Raw genomic sequence first — 22,554 nt, 5'->3', positions numbered from 1 at the left:
TCTTATTTTCTTGCTTAGTGAATTTAAAATTTTAGATATTGATGTTGAGTCAAGTTTTTTTTAGTTAAAATAAGCCTACCGTAGACTTACGTTTTGGATGGGGGGAAGTATTTCGTTTTCACTGGTTAACCAACCGAGCCGAAAACTAATTCAGGTAGTTACAGTTAGAGGCCGAATTTGTGACCGGATTTGGTTAGCTCGATCGGTTTCAGTGTCTGACTAGTTGGGTTAGGTTATCGGTAATCATGGCCACCCCAACCAACAAGTACGGTCGAGCCCTCTTGCTGTCATCCCGTGTCAGTTGTCACTGTGCCAGGCAGCCGTATGCACGGCTTTGGCTCTGGGAGTGCAACTGTGCAAGAACCGAACGGTGCCAGTGCCACGCACACGCAATGCGGCCGTCATGGTGGCGTCAGGGCGCCCCGTCGCGATCCGTCTCAGGACCAAAGCGCCGCACGTCCATTTCGGGCAGCGTCGTCGCCACGCGCCAAAGGCCGCAGGCCGCAGCCCCGTCGTCGCCTGGCTCCCGTCGTTGTCCCCCGCGTCCCCTGCCACGGGGTTCCCCCGGGAGGCCGGGCGGGACCCCGGGCGCCTGTCGCGGTGCACGAACAGAGAGCAGCCAGCCAGCAGGCCATGCATGGGCCGCTCGTCATCGGCGACGTGGACGTGGCGGCGTGCGGACGAGTTTCTGGTCAGTATCGACGAGAAAGAAACCCGCGTGGGCCGCGTCACAGGAAAGAAAAAAAAAAAGGTCGTGTGGCGATGTGAATGCCGGTTCGTAGTGCGGTGCCGGCACGTCGATCGGGCGTGTAGTGTCCTAGTCTTCTGGACTCTGGAGCCTGAAGTCTGAACCGGGACGCCGGAGCGGCGACGTACGTCCGTGCGTGCGGCATACAGCCAGCCAGCCAGCTACCACTGCCAGATCCGATAGGTGCCGTGCGTGCGTGGTGCCGATTTTGTCGATGCCGCCGCCCCTATCTGGCCACATGCTGGTTGTTGGTGTCTAGAAGCGTGAGATAGAAAGTGACACCGGCGTCTGCTTCGCCGTGCCGGAGTTGCAATGCAACGACCTTGGGAATATGGATGCTTTACTTCGCTCAGGCAGCAACCTGCCTGTTGTACTGATGTTCTCCTCATTGTACCACAAATTACAAAAAGGTAGGTAGAGATCGATGAAGTAGCAGATGTATGCAATCTGGACAGTATCGGCTCGTCTCGCACCACCCGTCATTTCCTTTGTTCTCCCCGGCCTAAAACGCAAGCTACCTAGCAGTGGTGGTGTGCACGGAACCGGTGCGACCTGAACGCACGCACGCGCGCGCGCGCGCCGGGAAAAGAGGACGATCGAGTCCGGAGGCCGAAACCGACGGGTCAGCCGGTCAGGCCACGGTAACCTACGCTCGCAGCTGTTTCGTGGTCCGCGGCGATGACGACCGACGACGACGGGACGAGAGCGGCTCAATTCAGCTCGGAGCCAAGCGAAGCCAAGTGCCCACGGCAACTTAACGCTGCCGGCGCCAGCAACGGCAACCGCCGAGCGTTCGCATTCCACGCGGCTGACGTGCGTCCCGGGCCGGGGCGTTGAACTGAGCATTGGCACATGGCGCGTACGGCGGACGTAGTACTCGGTACTCGATCGCCGTCGCTCCCAAAGTTGACATGGAGATGCGACCGGACGGGCCGAGAGTTCCCAGGTCGCGGCGGTTTCGTCACGGCCGAGTGCGTTTTTTTTCCGAACCACGATACCTGAAACCTGAACCTGAACCTGAACCGTACCAATGGGGCTCGGCAGCTCAGCACCTGCAATGGGAGAGTCCCCGTCCCACCAAAGTCACCTGCCCACCACCTGCATGGGGTGTCGCCACCGGGCGCCGGCCCGCTGCCAAGTCCGAGCGAGTGGGACTAGCACGCCGAGGCTGCCGGTGGCGCGGCGGTGGGCGGTGGAAGGCAATAGGCAAGCCACCAACCCCTGGTCTGGTCCCCACTGGTGAACTCGGGAGTCGAGTCCACCTCAAGTCGGTCAACAGTGGCCCATTGCCCGCCCGCTGCATGCAGGTCAGGTCATGGCGGGGCCGTGCGGTGCGGACTGATGATGACCGCGTGGCCAAGGTCAACCGCTCCAGGCTCCAGCGCTCACACTCACACAGCGTCGTCTGCGTTCACCGCACCCTTGGTTGGCATTCACCGCCACGTGCTCAGATTCGGCGACTGGCCAGTGCTTCGGCGGCTATACCTCGCCTTCCTTGGTTGCAGCCCTGCCCTGCCCAGTCCATGACGAAGACTTGCAGTGCAGCAACGCGTTAAGTCGTAAGCATTGACCTGGCTAACGTGCGGCGTTCTGGCACGAATTTATTTCGGCCTGCATGCGCTGCTCCGGCGTCGTGGGTGTCTGGTGACAGATCACAGATGGGCGCGCGAGCTGATCAGCTGAAGGTTTACTCTAAACTCATGTGTCATGCGTGACGGTGACGATGTGGCCAGCCGCCAGCCGCCAGCCTTGGCTTCATTAATCATTACTACTAATACAAGGTGGATTGGAGGCGGTGATTACGGAACGCTGACGGTGACAGTGACGCCTTGGGTATGGATGCACATTGGACGCGCCGCGTGCTCAGGTTCTTCTTAGTGGCAGGTTCACGTTGCTCGTACATGCGACCTCGTGCATGCGGCTGTTAGTTCTACGCCAAGAATCGATCCAATTAACCGCACCCGTGTCCGCGACATTAAGTGGCTACTACTATGGTACGTTTGGTTGCTCGCCAAACGTTCCTCGTATGCCTAACATGAGCCACGTCGTGGGTTTTACTAGCCCCGAGTTGCGAAAAGCGGAAATGATCCTCCGCAGTCCACAACCGTAGAAAAAAAAAAGGAGCGTGTAAAACCTTTCCCAAAAGGCTAGTCAATCAGGGCCCAATCGCAGGCCCCCACGTGTCCACCTTCCTCTCCGGCCTCGTGCCCTCCTCCTTATTAACCGCGGCGGCCCCTCCCCACCCGGCACCCGCACCACTCGCTGCAGCATCATTCCGAGCTCCGTCCAACACCGGAAAACCGGAACCCAAAATCCGCAACCTTTTCTGTGCTTCTCCTTTCCCCCTCCTTGGAGGAGCCTACCGTGCCGCCGCTGCCCCGCCCGCAAGAACCCCGACCCCGCGCGGCCGCGGCCATGTCCTTCCCGCGGCTCCTCCTCGCCCTCCTTGCCGCCGCCGCGGCGTTCGCGCCGGCCGCCCACGCGGCGGGCGCCGGCGCCGGGGCCTGCGCGGCGGAGAAGATCTCCAACAACCGGGTGTTCGCGGCGTGCGCGGACCTGCCCCGCCTCGGCGCGTCGCTGCACTGGTCGTACGACGCGGCGACCTCGTCCCTGTCCGTGGCGTTCCTCGCCTCCCCGCCCTCCGGCGGGTGGGTCGCGTGGGGGCTCAACCCCAAGGCGCAGAGCATGGACGGCACGCAGGCGCTGGTGGCCGTCCCCAAGGCCGGCGGCGGCGGGTACGTGGTGCAGACCTACAGCATCTCCGGGTACTCGCTCGGCAACCCGGGCCCTCTCCCCAACTACCAGACGTCCGACCTCGCCGCCGAGGTCGGCGCCGACGGCCGCGTCCAGGTGTTCGGGACCCTCAAGCTGCAGAACGGCACGGGCGCCGAGGTGAACCAGGTCTGGCAGGTGGGCCCCTACTCCGGTGGGATCGGGCCGCACGACACCAAGCCCGGCAGCGACAGCATGAACGCCAAGGGGACGCTCAACCTCCTTACCGGGGCCACCACCGCCGCCAGCGGAGGCGGCAGCATCCTCAGGAAGAAGAATGTGAGTTGCCTCCCCCACTTTGTCTGTTCGTGTTATATAAGCCATTTGTTCGTTTCTTCGATTCTTATCCTGCGCTGGTGCAAAATTTCAAAGTCAATTTGATCCCATTCACAACACAACTCTACTAGTATTCGATTCCTGACTCAATTTTCAGTAAAAAATAAAAATCACCTTTTTAACAGAAGAGCTCTTCTGTTTTACGTTTGTTTTTGCGAATTAGTTTGTTACTGTATTTACACGAAGCGTTACTGCAACGAAAAAGATAATTCCTCTCTCTCTGTGAAAAAAAAAAGCCAGCCACACAAATCAAGTTTGTCGCATGATTTTTTCTCTCCGAGGAACAGCATGTTGATGTAGTGGTAAGAACGTGGGAAACCTACCCCTTTTAAAATTCCAGGCTTCGAATGTATGTATAGCTAATAAAAGAAAATTCGTGAAGTGTTCTACGATAGTCTCAACTAATTTGTCCTGGTGCGTTGAATTGATTCAGACCTGCTAATCAACTGTATTAGTCCGTACGGCAGGCAGCGTTTGTTGACTGTGTTTATTAGGCGTGGCAGTTATACCAGTTTCCCTCTTCCTTATCCGTACACTTGGAATTTTGGTGTATAGGGGGCGCAATTTTCATCCTTCCTTGTTGGACTTCTAAGCAATTCAGCTTGGATTTGACCAATTTTTGGTGGCTAAATGCCTCGGTTTTTTGCATTTACATGCATTCTGGATTCTGAAGAACAAAGGCATATGTGGCTAACATGCTATTCTGACCCATCAGGGCAATTCGATGCAGTCAAGATAATCAACTGGCATATTTTTATTTCACAGTATAATTCTTGCTGTCATACTAGTAGTGTAGTGCCTAGGTATCCTGGTAGGTGCCTTGTGAGTTTGTGACAACTGATGAAGTCTTCAAAGAAAATATTGTCTCCGTTTCCATTAAGAATGCTATTACGGCCATTTACCACCTAACAGCTGTTACCATCTTAGCTTACTCCAGTTTGCTTTGTGAGTTGTGACAACTCATGATGAAGTCTTCGAAGAAAACAGTGTCTCCGTTTCCATTAAAAATGCTCGTACTGTCATTTAGCATCTACCTGCTGTTACTTCTGATTTTGCTTTGGGCGTACTGTCCAGTGTTTTCTGATTTCATCAAACCATTCTCATTTGTCCTGTTCTTTATGTAGACTCATGGAATCCTGAATGCTGTGAGCTGGGGTCTTCTGTTGCCGATGGGAGCCATTTTCGCAAGGTACCTCAAGACATTCAAATCAGCTGATCCGGCATGGTTCTACCTCCACGTAGCTTGCCAGCTGATCGGGTACGGTGTCGGAGTGTCAGGCTGGGCAACTGGAATTCATCTTGGAAACCTGTCCAAGGGAATCACCTACTCACTTCACAGGAACATTGGGATCACAGTATTCGCTCTTGGTACTCTGCAGGTACTACATAGCAGCATACATCAATCCTTCTCATGATGATGCTCTTTTTACCCAGCTGATGAATGAAAAAACTAAACCCCCAGCTGAATAGCTGATCTTTTTTTTTCCCTCCCAATGTACTAGATCTTTGCGCTCTTCTTGAGGCCGAAGAAGGATCACAAGTACCGGCTGTACTGGAACATCTACCACCACTCGATCGGCTACACCATCATCATACTGGGCATCGTCAACATCTTCAAGGGCATGTCGATCCTGCAAGTGGAGCAGAAGTGGAAGACGGGCTACATCATCGCGATCGCCATCCTGGGCGCCATTGCCGTGATCCTGGAGGTCGTCACATGGGGCATTGTTTTGAAGCGGAGGAAAGAGGACAGCAAGACCTACAACGGCACCTCGAACGGTGGCCGCTTGCCGCTATCTATGTAACTCGGTCATAGCCAGGTCCTCTGACTGTATCTAATCTTCAGTGTTGTGTTGGTGTGCAGATGTAGGCGGGTTAGGCCTTATGATGCTTTAGTATCTCTCTTTTTTTTTTGTATGATAGATGTGTGTATACTGCACGATTATTATACTGGAGATGAGTGAGTGATACCGGTGGCATTGGTCTTTGCCTTTTTTTTCTTCTTTTTGTTCTGTTCTTGAATGCTGAGCTGATCATGCACTTGTGTTCTGGGATCATGCTATTTGCTGTTCTATCTTGCAAAAAAAGGCTGATGAGATGACTAGATGAGGTGTACTCAGTAGTTGGTTGGTGAAGCTGGGATGGGAAGAGGATATACACGTAGTGGAAGCATGACTCTTCTAGAAAAGTGAGACAACTGGGAAGCGTCTAGTGTACTGCTTGCTTGCTAAATTTTGTGCATTTTTCTGCTATCCAGTGGAGGTAAAAAAGTGAGGCCACCAGGGTTCGGCGTGGCGATGGTTGGTTGTTTAGGACAAGAACAGCATCGTCATGCTTCTAGAATGCCAAACAAAATATAATGCAAAGTGTCAACGTCCCCGTGCGATCTGCTGGTGCTCTTCCCATGCCGCAAATGCGCGCGATGTGTTCCAAGTTAATGAAGCTGTCCCAGTTTTCGCTATCAGCTTATTATGCGTTCACGCGAATCCATCGGTGCGCACACATGCACGAGAGTGACTCTCCGAGAAGAAGAGGTCACCTCAGCAGTGAGAACCGCAGAAAAGTTTGTGGCGTAGTGCGAGTCCGTCTGCAACTTTTTCCTTGGTGCTTGGTGGTGGAAAAAGGCGTGCCGAGGCGGAGGCGCGCACAGGAAAAACGCCCCCGACCAGAAAAATCCACGAGACGCGTGTGACTAGCGCAAAGGCGAACGGAAGGCGTGTGAGCAGCAGCCACGGCCACGCCTGGCGCGGATTCGCTCGCCCCAGCCGGCCGGCCTCGCACGGGCGGAGCCCAGTGGAGGCCAAACTGGGCTCCGGACCCCTTGTCCGAGATAACTTTGCAGTACTTGTAAACAAGATTAAGTGAAAAGATGCTACATCTCTGCACCAGAAGACTGCATGAGACAAGACTGAGTGCTTGTTTAGTTTCCAACCAAATTCTCAAAAAGTGCTACACTAGCCATTACATCGAATCTTACGATACGTGCATGGAGCATTAAATGTAGACGAAAAAAAAACTAATTGCACAGTTTGGTTGAAAATTGCGAGACGAACGTTTTGAGCATAATTAGTCCATGATTAAACAATAATTGTCAAATAAAAACAAAATGCTACAGTAGCCAAATTTCCAAAATTCGCAAACTAAACATAGCCTGAAGGAGCACTAGAGCACCAGCATTTCTTTATGTGAAGTCTGCATCTCATCTGCGGCAGGGACTACATGAGTGGCAGCGACGACACACTGCTCAATGTTCAAATGCTATACTAGCTTACTCAGAAATGTCTCATGGGCGTGTTTGGGACCGCGGTCGTCGACCGTGCGGTGCGGTATAGGCACTGCGAGCTCCGAGTCGCGGTGGCGTAAACGCGAGCACCGTGAGCTGCTAGTTTATTTTCGCGACTCCCGTACCAAATGCGGTTAAAAGAATCATCGCGGCCGCAGGGCGTTTGGCGTGATTATTCGATTCTTTCCACCGTCACTGCGGAATACGCGGTCCCAAACATGCCCATGATTGCATGATATGTTCAATTGGTGTGATTGATGAATTTTCTAATCCTCTCTCGTTTTTTAGTCGTGGACCTGATATACTCACATATGGCACTAGTTTAATATTAGCATCAAATTTTAGTTGAGACTAAATTCGTAATGGTTCTATCATTGATTATATTACAAGTCTGCTACTTTCTCACTAATAAATATTGCCCCCCCCCCCCCCCCCCTAATTTTTAGTCACGCTCCGCCACTGCGGCCTCGCGTCGCGTTTGGCCCGTAGCGGTGGCGCGGGAGCTGGCACCGCACGGCCACGCCCGGCGAGCAGCCGGGCGCCGCGGCTGGTGCTCGCCCCCGCTTCTCACGCTGGCTCGGCTCATGCGCGCCGCGTCGGCGGCAGCGGCACCACCAGAAAAAAGGGGGCTCCTTGACCTTGCTGCTGGAACGGGGAAGCGTACATGGACCACGCCATGCCACGACGACGCGATCCATCGCGTCTTCTTCCTCTTCGGCCTCAGCGGCCGGCAGGCCGGCCGGGTTGGGCTTTTGGCGGCCGTACAGGCTAAGATACTGTATATCTTACCGACCAACTGATGCAATGATTGGAAGCCTTTTTCATGCCGATACCGTGATGGTACAATTAGGTCGGTAGATCAAGCACGCACAGAGGCAGCACTTGGCCGTCCAATGCGGAGCCAGGAACTGGAGCTTCGTTCGGCTGATACTGTTTTGTTATGAGAGACCATGACTGATAAGTCGGGCTAATAAGTCCTGCCAGCTCGCTACTCTGTCATAAACATTGCGAGCAGCTGAAATGGGTGCAATTAGCACTACCTGTACTATACTACAATTTGTACTCGAAGAGTTGAGGCATTAAAAAAACACTACCTGTACTTGTGTCTCGACAGGGTTGTTTTGTTCGCATCATTGCTCAAGTTTTTGTTACGAATGATCACCTTTTCATTAAACATGCTAATGTAGACCGGTAGTTCACATAGTACTTTGTTACCTGTACATTTATCATGACGTGCAAACTAGTAGTTCCAGAAGTCTCACTTTCCAGACGGTAGGAACCACCCTTGACCCTTTGTAATCTCCAGCCAACTCAAACCCTTTCCATACCAAATTCCAAAAGTTTTCACCAGTAGTGCATCCACATCCTAAATGCCTGATCATTGCAGGCGAGGTCAGTGAGCTTGGCCAAACCCAACCATCATCAGTACTCTAAACGAGATGCAGCTGTACCGACCGGCTCACACCAAATTATGACCAAATCATCACCGGGCTTGGACTGTTCAGTGTACCAGTTTGACCCAACCTAACTGCACTGCGAACCAGGATCTCTCCTCCTACTCCTCTCCTATTCTATCAACTTGTCAGGCTCAAACTTCAAACCTAAGCAGTTTGGTTGTCAAAACTGCTGAATATTTTGGGTGTGTGAGCATGACCCGTCAGGCCATCATCATTCAATGGGGAGTTGAAAAGTTTGTTTCGCTTGCACTTGGCTCAACTTCTATAGTTCTATCCACCTCAAACGCATTAGCATCCGTCTGGTCACCTTCAGTTGGTGTGTTGGTGGTTGGAAGGATTTGTGAATCGAGTTTCCGGACCAACTCTGAAGCAATTTGCAGGTCAAAGGGGGAGCTGAAGTGTAGTGCCTGACAAAGTTCAGTTGAAGTGACTACCAATCATCGACAATCTCATGATGAACGCTATCGCTGAGTTATTTTTTAAAAAAAAAACAGTATGGCGTTGTTATTGAAGCAGCTTCAGTTCTCGTTGAGCTGTATCGCAACTGAGGTGTGTGCAGTAGGAGCAAAGCATCATCCCACTCGATGCAACTTGACAGGTATAGCAGACATCATAATGGTGCTTTCAGGTTCCCAACGTTCTGAACCGAAAGCCAGTAGTATTTTGGTGAGCTTGAGCTGCAATTGGGCATTGTGGGATGGGGAAAAGAAGAAAATAGAACATTGTTGGTATAGGTTGTGTTCAAAAGATTAGTCTCGTTAATCAAAGAGAATGTCCTGTACACATGTATTGCCTTTGTGTAAAAACCACTCTACCGTGATTCAATCAATGAAGTAAACTATACAGACTATTGATCAGTCAGTACTTCAAACTCACAACCTCCATTATTATATATACAATTACATACTCCACCTTCTAACAACATAATTTCAATGCCACATCTACTACTTAAGAAGGTTAAAAAAAGGTTAACTTAAAATTTTAACTACAGGTAATTGCAACAACTGCACTCTCTTTTTTTCTTCCCCTTTTTCCCTTTTTGATTTGATATGCAAAGAACGGTGAGACGTGAGATATCAGGGACGCATATGTACATAACAGGATGAAGAGCAGAGCCACTTTTCCCCCAGCTTAGGTAAGTCTAAGACTCCACCGGCTACACTCGGACAGAAGAACTACAAGACCAAGCAAAAGAAACTAAACTCACTTTTACAAGTTTCGCTTTTGCACACCCCACAAGTCATGCACCTCTGAGCTGCCAAATTTTGCAAAATCAGAACGTAGTAAGTGATTCAACTGGTTATTATTGGAACCTGACTCAGCATCACTTGGTGAGTCAGTAATAGAGTGTGGGTTAACAGGCGGGGGAGCTGAAGGCACTGGGCAGCAATGCCGGACAGTGATCCTGTGTGTGATGGTCTCGGTCGAGGAGCTGCCTGTGACATTCACTGAAAGAACAACCTCCATATCTCTGGTGGCTTCACACCACCAGTTTTGCTGTACTCCGTCGACAAATTCTTCTTGTGTGAAGAAGTCTTCATGATGCACAGCAACTTCCATTGTTTCTCCTGGTTCGATGAGACCGGTTGATGGTTGTACCTATTTAACATCGCAGAGTGAGAGAACTTATAATATAGTATTCTTAAAAGCAAGATAAAGTAAAATAAAGATGGTAGAACAGTATAAATACAGAAAAGGGGGAAATCCTTGAAGTATGCAATACAATATCTGAATATGGAATGACTGATTACAGACTTGTCAAGTGACTTGCATAAATTCGTATGCCTTTGCCCAATAATATATGCTCGGCATTTGGAACTAAATGACAAATGAACACAATAATTTCCTACAAGCAAAATTATGATCAGAACACACCCAACAAGATATCCTTCTGGAAGAGCTATGAACTATGTTTTACTTTCTGATGAAAGTGTGGGAACCTAATATAGGCTTCAACTATAGGGGTTCCTGTCAAAATGCCATTCAGCTGAAGCTATGGCATACTATATCTAAGTAGTAAGTATGATATAACAAAGGAGGTCTAATAGGGCAACAAAGTACACAAAAAAGAACAACAACAGTGTACATATAGAATAAAAAAAGAGTAACTCTACCTCAAGCCAAAGTGGAAAGCCAAAGGATGCCCTTAGGAGCAGCTCAGATTTAGTTCCATCTTGCTTTCTGATTGATTGGCCTTCACACAGGATTTCAAAAGCAGCCTTACTAGTTTCATAATTATTAGTTATTCGAAGGATAACATCTTCTTGATTTTCCAATATAATGTTGTTTGTGCTGACGATAGTGTCTGGAACAAAATGCAACTCTCGAAGCAGTGAGCATACTTTTTTGTTAGATTCGATTATTTTTCCAAACTCTTGCCTTCTTATCAGCTCATCTACTCTTGCAATATCAACGCTAAATGTACATCTCACAGGTTTATGATCACTATCTGTGACATCCATGCAAGCTTCGTACCTATCAAAGAGCAAAAAACAACAAATTAATTCTGCAAGGAATAGTTATACTAAAGAAGGATCACATAACTCCAGTAGTTCTCTTCCTCAACACACAAAAAAATGGTCAAAACACAAAAACGCTTGGCTCTGTGAAATCTTACGCTGTAATTGCAGCAACAACAGGACACTCTAATGAGCATTCAGCTATTGATACAGAACGGCTATCTCGATATAGTATTCTATCGCACCAAGCAGGTATTCTCTTCTTCTCGCCTGAATCATACCCTGCATGGAGATGATTGAACAAACTCATATCTAAAGCAGGTGGTACGAATAAACCATGAAAAAATGAATTGGAACTGTCCATGTAACAAAAGATGGACATATATAACAGGCAAGTACTATAACCATCAAATACAGTACCTGAGAGACCCAACTGGTGTCTTTGGAATTTGTAGGTTGGAGGAAATTTGATTGGACCTTCACGCATTCCTTGAAACACATTTCCTGCCTTCATTTCCGCTCGAAGTTGATCCCTTTCCCTAAGCCAGTCAAAGCTCCGCTGAGAGACCATATCCCTTGCTTCATCATATGTGATGCCATTAAGTCGGTAGTTGAAATCACCAAGAAAGACAACCATATCAGCTTCTGCCAGCTCAGGCCTATCTTCATCGGCTTGATTTTCATTAGCCTGCCATTATTACAGTATGCATACATAAACAATTTCATTCCCAGGAGGATAACTAGCCAATTATTGTTGTGAACACAGTTTGATGATCACATACACTCACTGCTTTATGCAATTGGACAGATGTAGCAGAAGCTGTAGTACAACAACAAAGAAAATGTGTTATGGGTGTCATGTATAGCAATGTTAGTAAACAATAGTTCCAAGAGGCATTTGACAACAACATGCCTGTAGATCCATGAGGTTTGTTGAAAGTCATTGTCCGATAAATGTGATCGAAATCAGCATTACGACGGCTAACATTTTCTTGATGTGCAGCAAAATGATTGTTTACAAAACATATCCTGCGATCAAAGACTCTTATTCTTAATCCGACACCACCCTGAAAGAAGCATCAGCTGTCATTTATAGTAACAGTGTGGAACGGCGAAGGAAATTTGGAGCACAACTGACAGGCATGAAAAGCTAATAATCAACTATTGAATTCAAATATATAGTTTCAAGAGTTTATCTGCGGATTACTGAAGTTAGAACCTTTCAAACTTAGCCGTCAGTTGAATTCTTTTGTTCTAACACAGGCGGACACATTGCTTCTTCATTTTTTTTTTGAACATATACATTGCTTCTTCATGGTACAGCCACAAAAAGAACAGCACATTTTAATAAGTTTACAGATTCTATATTGCATTAACTCTAATAAATACCATGCAGATTGCCAGTTTCTCTTTTCCTTTTTCTGCAGACATTTTCTTTTATTTTATATTGTGCAGAAGGGAGATCTAGGGGATGCCTAGTGGTAAGACACAGATCAGACAGATGGTACCTGGTACCTTCATCAGAAACAAGAAAGTGAAGTTGCCTTGACAATCGCTTACCTTGTTGCCAATAGCACGCCCAAAGCCACATGGTACTGCAGCAGCATCAACATCACCAACATGTGGCTTAAGGTCATTACTTGCCCTTCAGATAATCATGACGTAGAATGTGGAAATATGAGATGAGAAAAGTATTTAAGCGCAAACTCTAATAATCATGTGAACAGAAATTTACAATGTGTTATTAAGAATGATTCATGATTAGTCAGTACCATGCAGCAATAAGTAATCCTGCCAACTGCCTTGAACCTACTCTGTGGAAGGATATCCCCTCATCAAGTGTTTTGCCAATACTGTCTATCCACCACTGCCCATTGGCACTGCCCTCAAGCCCTACCTAAGGCCATAAGACAGATATATTGAATCAAATAATCACCTTATATATAGAACAATAACCAAAAGAGCACAAAATAGTAGGTGACGATAGCGGGTGATGTTGACATTTCTGGATTAAACTGAAAGCAGCAGGAGAAAGATCAGAATACAGTAATGAGTAGGGAAAATATAAACTTATTAGTGTTCCCTCCCTTTCAGTTATCAGGGGTAAAATGGATACTTTCTAAAAATGGATCTATAATTAATACGAGAACAAAATACATTAACTTCCCAAGTTTTAAGTAATAGAAGAATCTGTTAATTGTGAACAGGAGTCAGAGGATATCCCTTCCTATAAGCTACAACATTGAAAACTTTAACTCGGGATGGAGAGCAAATGGTAACAAGGTGGAGACAGTACAAGCATTAGGGTGTATTTACATTGCATTTTGGCACAATAAAACCTAAACGATTGGGTGCTTCAGGACCACAAACATGAAGATTCACAAATATTCCCTCAATTTCATAATATTGTTCAAGAAAAAGAAACAATGTTGTCAATTAGTGGTAGTAGGTGGATAGTTCATCGAATACTCCCTCGATTTTTCAAGTGGTCACATATTTTGAACAAGCCTATAGGAAAATCTTCCTTAAATCATGAAACGGGTGGAGTAGAGACAATAAGAAGATTGTCAGAAACTATGTAAACTTATTCTTTAAATATCTCCAATTCAAAATTCTTAACCAGATTTTTTCTCTCCCTGTTCTGGCACTATTAGCCAAATTGAATGCTACCTTCACACTTGACAAGAAAGAAATAATATTAAGGTGAGGCAAAGTATCTTACACTTTCTTTGGCTGCTGCCATGGCAAGAACTCCAGCACCCATCTCGACCTCTTGCAAACCTACCACCACTAACCCAACATCAAAAAATGCACCACCTAACCATGACCTTAGTGCTTCAGGAGAAGCTTTCTCTTGTGCAACATTCCAAGTCCCAACCAGTATTTTAAGGTTCTCTAGCCTTGTATATGACAGCTCCCTGCTAGCCAATTCATAGCGTAGAATATCATCGAGAGGGCTAGGGGAACTTAGAGGCCATCCTCGAATACCACCATGATGTGCCAAAGAAAAAATGTAAGAATCACCGATTGCCATGTTTATGACTGGACAGCTATGACCAATCCATCCTGCCAGAAGGTTACCTTCAACATCCATAACTTGAATAGTGCCACTAGCATAGCCCACCCAAACCCTTGCTCCGAGTGTCTTTATGCATTGAACAGAAGAACTATGATAATGAAATTCTTGCAATCTATTCCCATTTCCATCCCACACAATAATTGAACCATCTGTGCAACCAGACCAAATTGTCCCATTCATTGCTTGAGCCACTGCTTCGGTTCGCCGATTCTCTTCCACCAATGTCCCTTTCGTTGCAACTCTGCGTACAGCATCAGCTGCGCCCATCAAGGCATTCCTAGATTTCTGAAAAAAACTGAAAGAGCCCTGCGGTTTCTCCTTTTTTGTGGGTTTTACTTTAATCTCTTCCTCTATGAATTGTTCCGGCATTACTGGGGCCTCAGGACGAGCTAAGTCAACTTGGCCATCGATGCCAAATACTTTTAAAAGCTCCCTAGTCTTAGCATCCCTGTATAAAATATTATAAGAAAAATAAGGGCCAGTGAAATTTTGGCAACTGTTAGATATATCTATATTTATCAAAGCATACCAAAGAGCAAATGTCATGCTAGTTAGACTCCAAACTTTTGCTCGGCAGCGGTCTGCAAGCATGTGTTTCACATCAGCAGCAGGCAAAGAGCACATGTTACCAACTGTAGCATGGTTTCTAAGGTCAATATAGGATTTTTCAACCAGCAAGGCAGCCATATGATTTTCTCCTGATGTAAATGAGAGGGACTTAGCAATGGCGTCCCAAGGCCATGCCTTTATGACACCCCCTTCCGATCCTGACCAAATTTCACCTGTTTCCAAGAGATTAAATGAAACAATAAATTTGGATAGCTTTTAGCCCTTTTAAATCCAAATCTATGTTAACACATAAGCTATAAACATCAGAGATGAATAGACTCAAACAATAAAGATTTAGTGATTCAGCCATTGATAGATAGCAAAAGGAAAGCGTCCCCATAAAGCTGGGAGAATAGGTTTAGAACTTTTGATCACGAGTACAAAGTTGTCGATCAAGAATCATATAGATTATGGATAACATCACTGAGCATGTCAGCAATTACGAGGAACGATTTGGATTTTGCAAATTACTACATTCAAAATTATATGTCGTTTTGGCTTTTCTAGATGCATAACTTTATCTATGCACCTAGATATATACTATGCCTAGATACATAATAGAAACAATGTCTAGAAAAGCCAAAACGATTTATAATTTGAAAATTTTGGAATGGAGGGAGTAGCACTCAAGGATTATGATAGTTAAAGTTTCCACAGGCTAATTCATTTCTGTATGAAAAGACACCACAGAAGCTAATTCTACCCAACAAAACTTCTCCAGCTAGAAAGAGACGCCAAATGTGCTAAATCCAAGCGTGCTCCTATTCACATAAGAAAAGAAAGACAAGGGGATGACGCCATTCCAGAATAACTTGTAGCTAGTCCCTACTCTATTTGTAGCTGTCCCCACCTCATACAAAACAACAAAGCTTGGACATAAAGTACTCGACACATATAGCTAAGATATGACGGTGGCATGATAATATTCTAATTTGGGATTCAAAATTCTCGTCATCAACGAGTCAATAACTATACTGACTACTGGAGATCCCAGAACTTTATTGCTAGGCTACCACAATTCAGTCGCGTGAAATCAGCCAGTAAAAAACCGAACATTCCGGATTCCCAGTAAAAAGTGGCATTGTCTAATTGCTAGAAGCAGTCAACAGAGCGCAAAATAACGAGATGATCGAGCAAGCAAAGCTTGTTACCGTACGACGTGACGACGATGGCGAGCACCGGCGTGCGGCTGTACGCCTGCCACGAGAGGGCCTCCTTGAACATGGGCGCACTGCCAGCAGGGTCTCCGGTGGGCGAGGACGCGCCATGGTCCACGCGCCACGCCCTGATCCTGCCGTCCCTGTGCCCCGTCCACACCATCCCGTTGGCGCCGTCGACCGCGGCGCAGAGCGCAGGCGGGACCGGCACGGACTCCCTGAACGGCGCGGCCTCCTCGTCGCCGCGGCGGCGCGGCCCGGCGCCCGGCCGCCACCCGCGGAACGCCTCGTGGAGGTCCCACACCCGGACCCCGGACTCGGCGCCCGCCCACAGCTGCCGCCGCCGCGGGTCGCACGCCAGCGTCCGCAGGAAGGCACCCACCTGCGTCTCCCGCAGCGGGTGCGGCCGCACCTCGAGCGCTGGCGGGCGGGCCGGGTGCATCGCCGCGCGGAGCGGCACGCGGAAGATGCCCTCGCCCCCGCCAGCGCCGACGAACTCCAGCAGCGCGCCGTCCGCGCCGCCGTACTGCGACATGGCCCGCTCCAGTGCCGCCGCCACAGCCGACGGCGACATCGACGCCGAGGCACCGTCGACCCAGGCGGCGAAGGAGGCCTCGGGGGCGAACGCCGTCTCGCCGTGGCCGTGGCGCTGCGGGAACGACGCGCAGCGCTGCGTCGAAGCGGAGGCGACAGGGTCATCACCGTAGCTGAACACGCGCGGCGCGGTGCGGCGGGTGCACGCGGGCGCGGAGGCAGGCTCCGTGTCGCGCGGCAGGTGCAAGTCGACGGCTTTCCGCTGCGCCGACGGCTCGTCGTCCGGGTCCATGTCCCCGCGCGCGATGCGAGTTTCAATCCGGCTTTGCGATTTTGGAAGCGATGAGAAGGCGGCGGGACTGCAGGAGGAGCGGGAGGCGAGCGCCGGAGAGGTGAGGGAGGGGATGGGGAGGGTCGGGCGGGGCCGGAACGGAGGCCACCCGTTGCGTCAGCGGAAGGGGAAGCAGGGACAGGGAGGGGCGGGGCCGTGCAGGGGAGGCAACTGTGAGAGCGTGGACCGGTGGCGCGTGGGTTTATATGGGTGAATGCCTCGTGGACCGGGACCATGGCCAGAGGGCAGGCAGGCAAGGCAAGAGTCCCCGGCCGCCGCCTGGCTCTGCCGTGACCCGCCAGTGCGAAGGTTTGGGAGCAGCAATGGGAGAGTTTCTTCAGCGTGACGATTGGAGATACCAGACTAGCAAGATGACGGGTAGCTTTTTTCCTCATTGTATATCTATTATTAATTATTAAGTTTTGAAGTAACTTTTCAAAGAAACTTTTTTTTTCTTTTGATGCTTCATAGTAACTACGTCCACTTGCATAAAATTTATACTGTTGTCACCAATTCTTTGGCTTAGGGCCAGTTTAGTTCCAAAATTTTTGGCAAAATGGGTACGGTAGCATTTTCGTTGTTATTTGGTAAATAGTGTCTAATCATAGTCTAATTAGGCTTAAAAGATTCGTCTCGTGGATTTCGTCTAAACTGTGTAATTAGTTTTATTTTTTATTTATATTTAATACTTCATGCATGCGTCTAAAGATTCGATGTGACAGGGAATATGAAAAATTTTGCAAAATTTTTGGGGAACTAAACTGGGCCTTACTTTCTACAATCATATCCCATGACTGTAATTTTTACTGATGCAAAATCTAGGTAACTTTCAGTTCTTTGTTGAGCTTAACAGAATCACTATCACAACATTTCTTATTCTCTATCCCTCTTGCAATAATCTACGTTTACCTTTTTTTTACCATAAACCATTACCGAATTCACCACAATGCTATTCATGTCTGCTAGAGGCAATATATTGCCTCGAACATTCGTTGGTCGGCCCCATGATCACATCAACATTCATTGACGTAAGCATTCTAACATAAAATTGTGGATCCATCGCTAACACCAGTGGGCTGGTGATCTCTAGACTACTACTTATGCCACTCCACCGCATGAACCATGCTATGATCATAACTGTTTCCACTTGTGTCCAACTTCTCGTAAAAAAAACCAAATAATACCCCTTTGTGTTGCTTGCGAACTTGTTAAACATGTGCACCAAGGAATTTTGTTTGATCAATAGCTTGTAAGATATCAAAAGAAGATATGCTTTTATGCTTTTATCATAATCTTGACTGATCGAACTTGTTTTATTCTCCTGGTCATCACAATCACTATGAAATACATTAAATTTGAGCCACGATCGTTATACTATCTTCTCGAGCCATGGGGGAGAGACATCCCCCACAGTGCTTCATTAAGAAGATGAATTTCTCACGTAGCTCGAGGAAATCCTCGAACCCCGGTCCTACCCATATATAGCGGCACCTACATCCCCGTGAGCGGGACGGCCACAGACCTGTACTTTGGTGTGGGACAGACGAGGGGATTTTTTTACCCTCAAGCCTAAAATTCGTCCCCGTGAGGAATCGAACTTAGGACCTGAGAAGTGCCGCCGGAGCCATCTAACAAATTAGGCTAGAGGACCTTTGGCTCATTATACTATCTACTTGTTTGCCTTCACCAATGTCGATGTTGGTGCTAAACTTTTGGGACATAAACACATGAAAAAAGTGAATCAATGATCTTAAGTCTACGACAAAAGAGCAATTTGAGATGGTGAGGCTTAGGTCACCCGCAATGGGTGACTTATAAGCTATCTCTAAGCATTTTCTTCATATTTTAATAGAAGAGAGAGAAAAACTAGCTCTTGACCAAGAGGTAGGCTCATACACACATTTTTAGATGTTGTGAGAGTGTCATGTGGTGCTATTTATGTTATGTGAGCTATATGCTAAAAGTTGGCACTATTGAAGAAGTTGGCTTAGAGCTAGCAGCTAGCTTATACTATTGCGGGTGCCCTTACAACACAATGGGAGAAGGAGCGGCGTGGGAATTTGAAGTGCATCAATGATTTTTATGAACATGCCAAATATAGTGATGGCATGCTAATATAGCTCTTATGCATGCATTTTATCACTTAGTTATAGTTTGCTTATCTACATGAAAAAGTCAATTTGTAATGCTATATTTAAATTCTATATATATCATTGTCTCTTTCTATATTTGAATTTGTACTGTTTTTTTGGGTAAATCTAAATCATTACAATCTTGATCTATAAGATCATGTGCTAGTTTTTAGCACTTGGGAGTGAAAAAGATGACTATTAACTTTACTTATACCAATATGCTAACTTTTTTATTTATGTATTTTTTCAAACATAGGGAAATCAGATTACAATTTTTCAATGTTAAATTTAAATACTTTCTAATCAGATTACAATTTTTCAATGTTAAATTTAAATACTTTCTAATTACAATTTATAGACTATTTATTTATATATTTTTGTTTTCAATTCATCTGGAGATGAAAATATTATTTTTAAGAATATTTTAATTTATTCAATTTTTGTCTTTTATTGATTGTGTTTTACACATGGATTCTTTATTTAGGTATTTTTATTTCAAATTTTGTAAGGAAATCAATTTCTACTCCCATTTATTACCGCAAATTTACTTTATATTAAATTTATCTGGTGTGAATTCTTTTATTTAGTTTAATTTGTTAGATCATGATAAAATCTAATGATGATTTCTTTTTCCTTTTTTAGTTTAATCTCGTAATTTTTAGACCCGTTCAGTAAACACATGGACTTCTTTTAACACTAGTGTATTGTCCGGTACATGGGTGATGGCTTTGCTACTTTGTCAACTTAAAAGCTACTAGTTCATCTTACCGAGGCCTTATATTTAGAAAGCATGAGTTGAAAACATAGAAATAGGAAAAATATAGAACAAAATGTCTCACATATGAGATTCTATATGATTTCAAAATGCAGGAACAATAGAGGTTGTGTGTGTTGGATGATGTAAAAGGAAACTACATGTAACGGCGGATCTTCGTAAGAGGAGGGGGCTAAGCTAAGAGATGAAACTCAACTCACTCCACACATGGTAATTTTGAGTACTTAGGGGGCGTTTGGTTCCCTGGACTAAACTCAATTTAGTCTATGTCACATTGGATGTTTGAACACTAATTTGAAGTATTAAACATAGACTAATTACAAAACTAATTGCACAGATGGAGACTAATTTATGAGACGAATCTATCAAGCCTAATTAGTCCATGATTTGACAGCGTGGTGCTATAGTAAACATGTGCTAATGATAGATTAATTAGGCTTAAAAGATTCATCTCTCAAATTAGTTTCCATCTATACAATTAGTTTTATAATTAGCTTATATTTAGTTCTCTTAATTAGCATCAAACATCTGATGTGACAAGGACTATAGTCACCCCTTTAATAAAGAAACTTTCTAACAGTAGGGGGCATGGCCACCTTTGGCTCCAACTAAGCTCGGCCCTCGTCTTGAGAAACTTGTCTAATCCAGGCAGCAACATCCCACCACAGTCAACCAAAATGCAACGTCTGAGATTATTGCCTGGTCCAGGCAACTTTCTTAAGATTCAAACTAAACATGTCCAAAATTACTATGGATCAGGATCCTACAAAACTCATATGAAAATCCTTCAAGTAAAAAAGAGGCCCGAATGTTGTGTATTGCTCCTGTTAATAACATGGGCACCCATTTTGCATTATTTTTCTATGAAGTACCTTTTATTTTCCCCCACTCAATCTTACATAGATCAAATCATACAAAATGCCCATCATTAATTAATACTATATATTATATCTATATACTCCCTTTATTCCTAAATAAATCAATTCCTAGAATCCGTGTCAGTCAAACTTTTTTAAGTTTGACTAATTTTATAGAAAAAAGTAACAACATTTATGACATAAAATGAGGACATTATGAAAATACATTCTATGGTAAATCTAATGACACTAGTTTGATATCATAAATCTTGTTTTTTTCTTCTATAAATTCGATCAAAGTTTAAAAATTTTGACTTAAAACAACTCTAGAAATTTATTTATTCAGGGACAGAGGGAGTATGCACTAGTAGTGTTAAAAGAAAATACTTGTGACTACAGCCAAGTTTTGATGACATAGAATTACATGTGTTACGCTTCTCTCATAGGGTAATGATAAACCTAATAAATAACTCTGACCGGAATCCGGATAGACATGAAAGCAAGATCACGGTCCCTGATCAACTGCCTAAAAAGAGCGATGATGACGGCCAAATCTTGCCAAACCTTACCCATTGCGAGCTCTTTTATTTGTGCCTAACATAACCTCTTTTAGCACCTGCAAACTGCAAGTCCACGTGTCATGGGTGTAGACTAGGTCCACCGAAATTCCATGCGGGCGAGAGCGAGACCACCGCATTCGTTTGTGGTGGCCACATCGGCAGCGCCACCCCCCGGCGAGATTTGGGTTTCACCTTTCCGCCGCCCGGGCCACTCGCTTTCGGTTGCCTTTGCCCACGAATCCGGTTAAACGAACCGGATATTGACAATTGGCCGCCATCCACCGCCGGCCTCGCCCTCGATCCGTTTTCAGATGATCGGTGAGCGAGGTTGCTGTCAGGTCAGCCTCGTCGGGAAACTATGCAGGTGCCGACCATCATTAAGACGCAAGGAACCACGACTAACGACTCGACTTGCTTGTCGTACGTCTCCTATCGTTTCGAGTGACCCTCGGAAAGGGACGTACACGGGAGCAGCAGAGCAGAGCAGAGCACCACTGGGACGGCGATGGCGGTGGCACTGGCACGCAGCCCGGCCGTCGGCCTTGGAGGGCCACGAGTGCTCCACCTCCGATCCACCGGTGGTTGTCAGCACTGAGCAGCCATCGATGGAGCAGGGGATAGAAAGCCTGTGCGCGGATCGTGGATGCGTGGACCTGCGTGCGCTTTTCATCCTTATTCTTTCTTTTCTTCCAAGCTGGCCGTGACGTTGCCCTGGCGTAACGATGATGCCGCACCGCACAGAGATGCATATGGGCGACGATGGCCGGCCGGGCCCTGCAAATTATTGGGAGACGATTTAACGCACTGCCCTTCACTCGAGATCAATCAAACCGGCCAGGCAGGAGACGCTATCTACACAAAACAATTGCGGCGTCCCATCCTCTTCAACTGCTCAGACGAAATAATTCACTTTTATTTGTGGACAGCACGTTGAGATCCAGAAAACTAACAAGTGGACCGCGCCGTACACATTGAATGACCTGGGTACAGTACCCAACAAAGCAACAAGCTAGACCTGCCCAGCTGTGCGGCTACACTGAGGGCGTGATTGGTTGTAAACCAGGCCATAAGCCAGGATGGCCACGCTATGCAGGACCAAACAGCTAGGTTGAGTTTGTGCAAGTAGTTGTGTTTGGTTGTCTTTGCTGTTGCTCTAGTACGAGACGAGATTGTGTTTGGTTGCACGCATGCATCAATTTTTTTGGTGTCTGACGTATGGGTCCCTGCATCCTGGGTGAATCAAGTCATCCTGCATCATGAGGGAAGGAGAAATCTAGAAGACGGAGGCGTGCGGGATGAGGGAGGGCAAACGAATGAAAAGATGTAGGCAAAAGGTGCGAGCAGAGCAACCAAACACGACACAAGTGCACGGAGGGATGCAGGACGTTCTGGTTTGGGCAACCAATCACCCTCTGAGTGAGTCGGCTACCAACCGTTCGAATCCAACACACCACGCCACGGATTT

At 46.7% G+C, this 22,554-nt stretch overlaps 2 protein-coding genes across 4 annotated transcripts; one reads left to right on the top strand and one right to left on the bottom strand.

The window, feature by feature from the left end:
* Positions 1-2,999: 2,999 nt before the first annotated feature.
* On the top strand, positions 3,000-5,849 carry LOC136476900 (cytochrome b561 and DOMON domain-containing protein At3g25290-like). Its single transcript, XM_066474875.1, has 3 exons — positions 3,000-3,799; positions 4,981-5,235; positions 5,359-5,849. Exons 1-3 carry the CDS (start codon positions 3,164-3,166, stop codon positions 5,659-5,661), a joined length of 1,194 nt encoding a protein of 397 aa, XP_066330972.1. The 5' UTR covers positions 3,000-3,163; the 3' UTR covers positions 5,662-5,849.
* Positions 5,850-9,354: 3,505 nt separating this feature from the next.
* Positions 9,355-17,087, bottom strand: LOC136476899 (type II inositol polyphosphate 5-phosphatase 15-like). Of its 3 annotated transcripts, none has more exons than XM_066474874.1 (11): positions 15,895-17,085; positions 14,664-14,916; positions 13,778-14,582; positions 12,828-12,952; positions 12,616-12,700; positions 11,969-12,122; positions 11,844-11,875; positions 11,476-11,743; positions 11,214-11,337; positions 10,711-11,071; positions 9,355-10,195 (listed from the first exon to the last, which is right to left on the bottom strand). In XM_066474874.1, the coding sequence occupies exons 1-11, from the start codon at positions 16,724-16,726 to the stop codon at positions 9,806-9,808; spliced, it is 3,429 nt and encodes a 1,142-aa protein (XP_066330971.1). In that variant the 5' UTR covers positions 16,727-17,085; the 3' UTR covers positions 9,355-9,805. The 3 variants fall into 3 exon arrangements, with proteins under 3 accessions (XP_066330971.1, XP_066330970.1, XP_066330969.1); XM_066474873.1 differs by having other exon boundaries at positions 11,838-11,875; positions 15,895-17,083; XM_066474872.1 differs by having other exon boundaries at positions 11,838-12,122; positions 15,895-17,087.
* Positions 17,088-22,554: the final 5,467 nt, after the last annotated feature.

This window comes from Miscanthus floridulus, chromosome 8 (assembly GCF_019320115.1).
Source record: "Miscanthus floridulus cultivar M001 chromosome 8, ASM1932011v1, whole genome shotgun sequence".
In the NCBI taxonomy this organism is placed as follows: Eukaryota; Viridiplantae; Streptophyta; class Magnoliopsida; order Poales; family Poaceae; genus Miscanthus; species Miscanthus floridulus.
Note: the sequence above shows the minus strand (reverse complement) of the source record. Positions and strands in the feature narration are given on the sequence as shown.

Excerpts from the sequence above, each read along its gene's own strand:
- LOC136476900 (XM_066474875.1), top strand. The coding sequence starts at position 3,164 with ATGTCCTTCCCGCGGCTCCTCCTCGCCCTCCTTGCCGCCGCCGCGGCG. Across the intron at positions 3,800-4,980 it reads GCATCCTCAGGAAGAAGAAT|ACTCATGGAATCCTGAATGC; the intron begins GTGAGTTGCCTC and ends TTCTTTATGTAG. Across the intron at positions 5,236-5,358 it reads TCGCTCTTGGTACTCTGCAG|ATCTTTGCGCTCTTCTTGAG; the intron begins GTACTACATAGC and ends CCAATGTACTAG.
- LOC136476899 (XM_066474872.1), bottom strand. The coding sequence starts at position 16,726 with ATGGACCCGGACGACGAGCCGTCGGCGCAGCGGAAAGCCGTCGACTTG. Across the intron at positions 12,701-12,827 it reads GGATTACTTATTGCTGCATG|GGCAAGTAATGACCTTAAGC; the intron begins GTACTGACTAAT and ends GATTATCTGAAG. Across the intron at positions 12,123-12,615 it reads GGCGTGCTATTGGCAACAAG|GGTGGTGTCGGATTAAGAAT; the intron begins GTAAGCGATTGT and ends TGCTTCTTTCAG.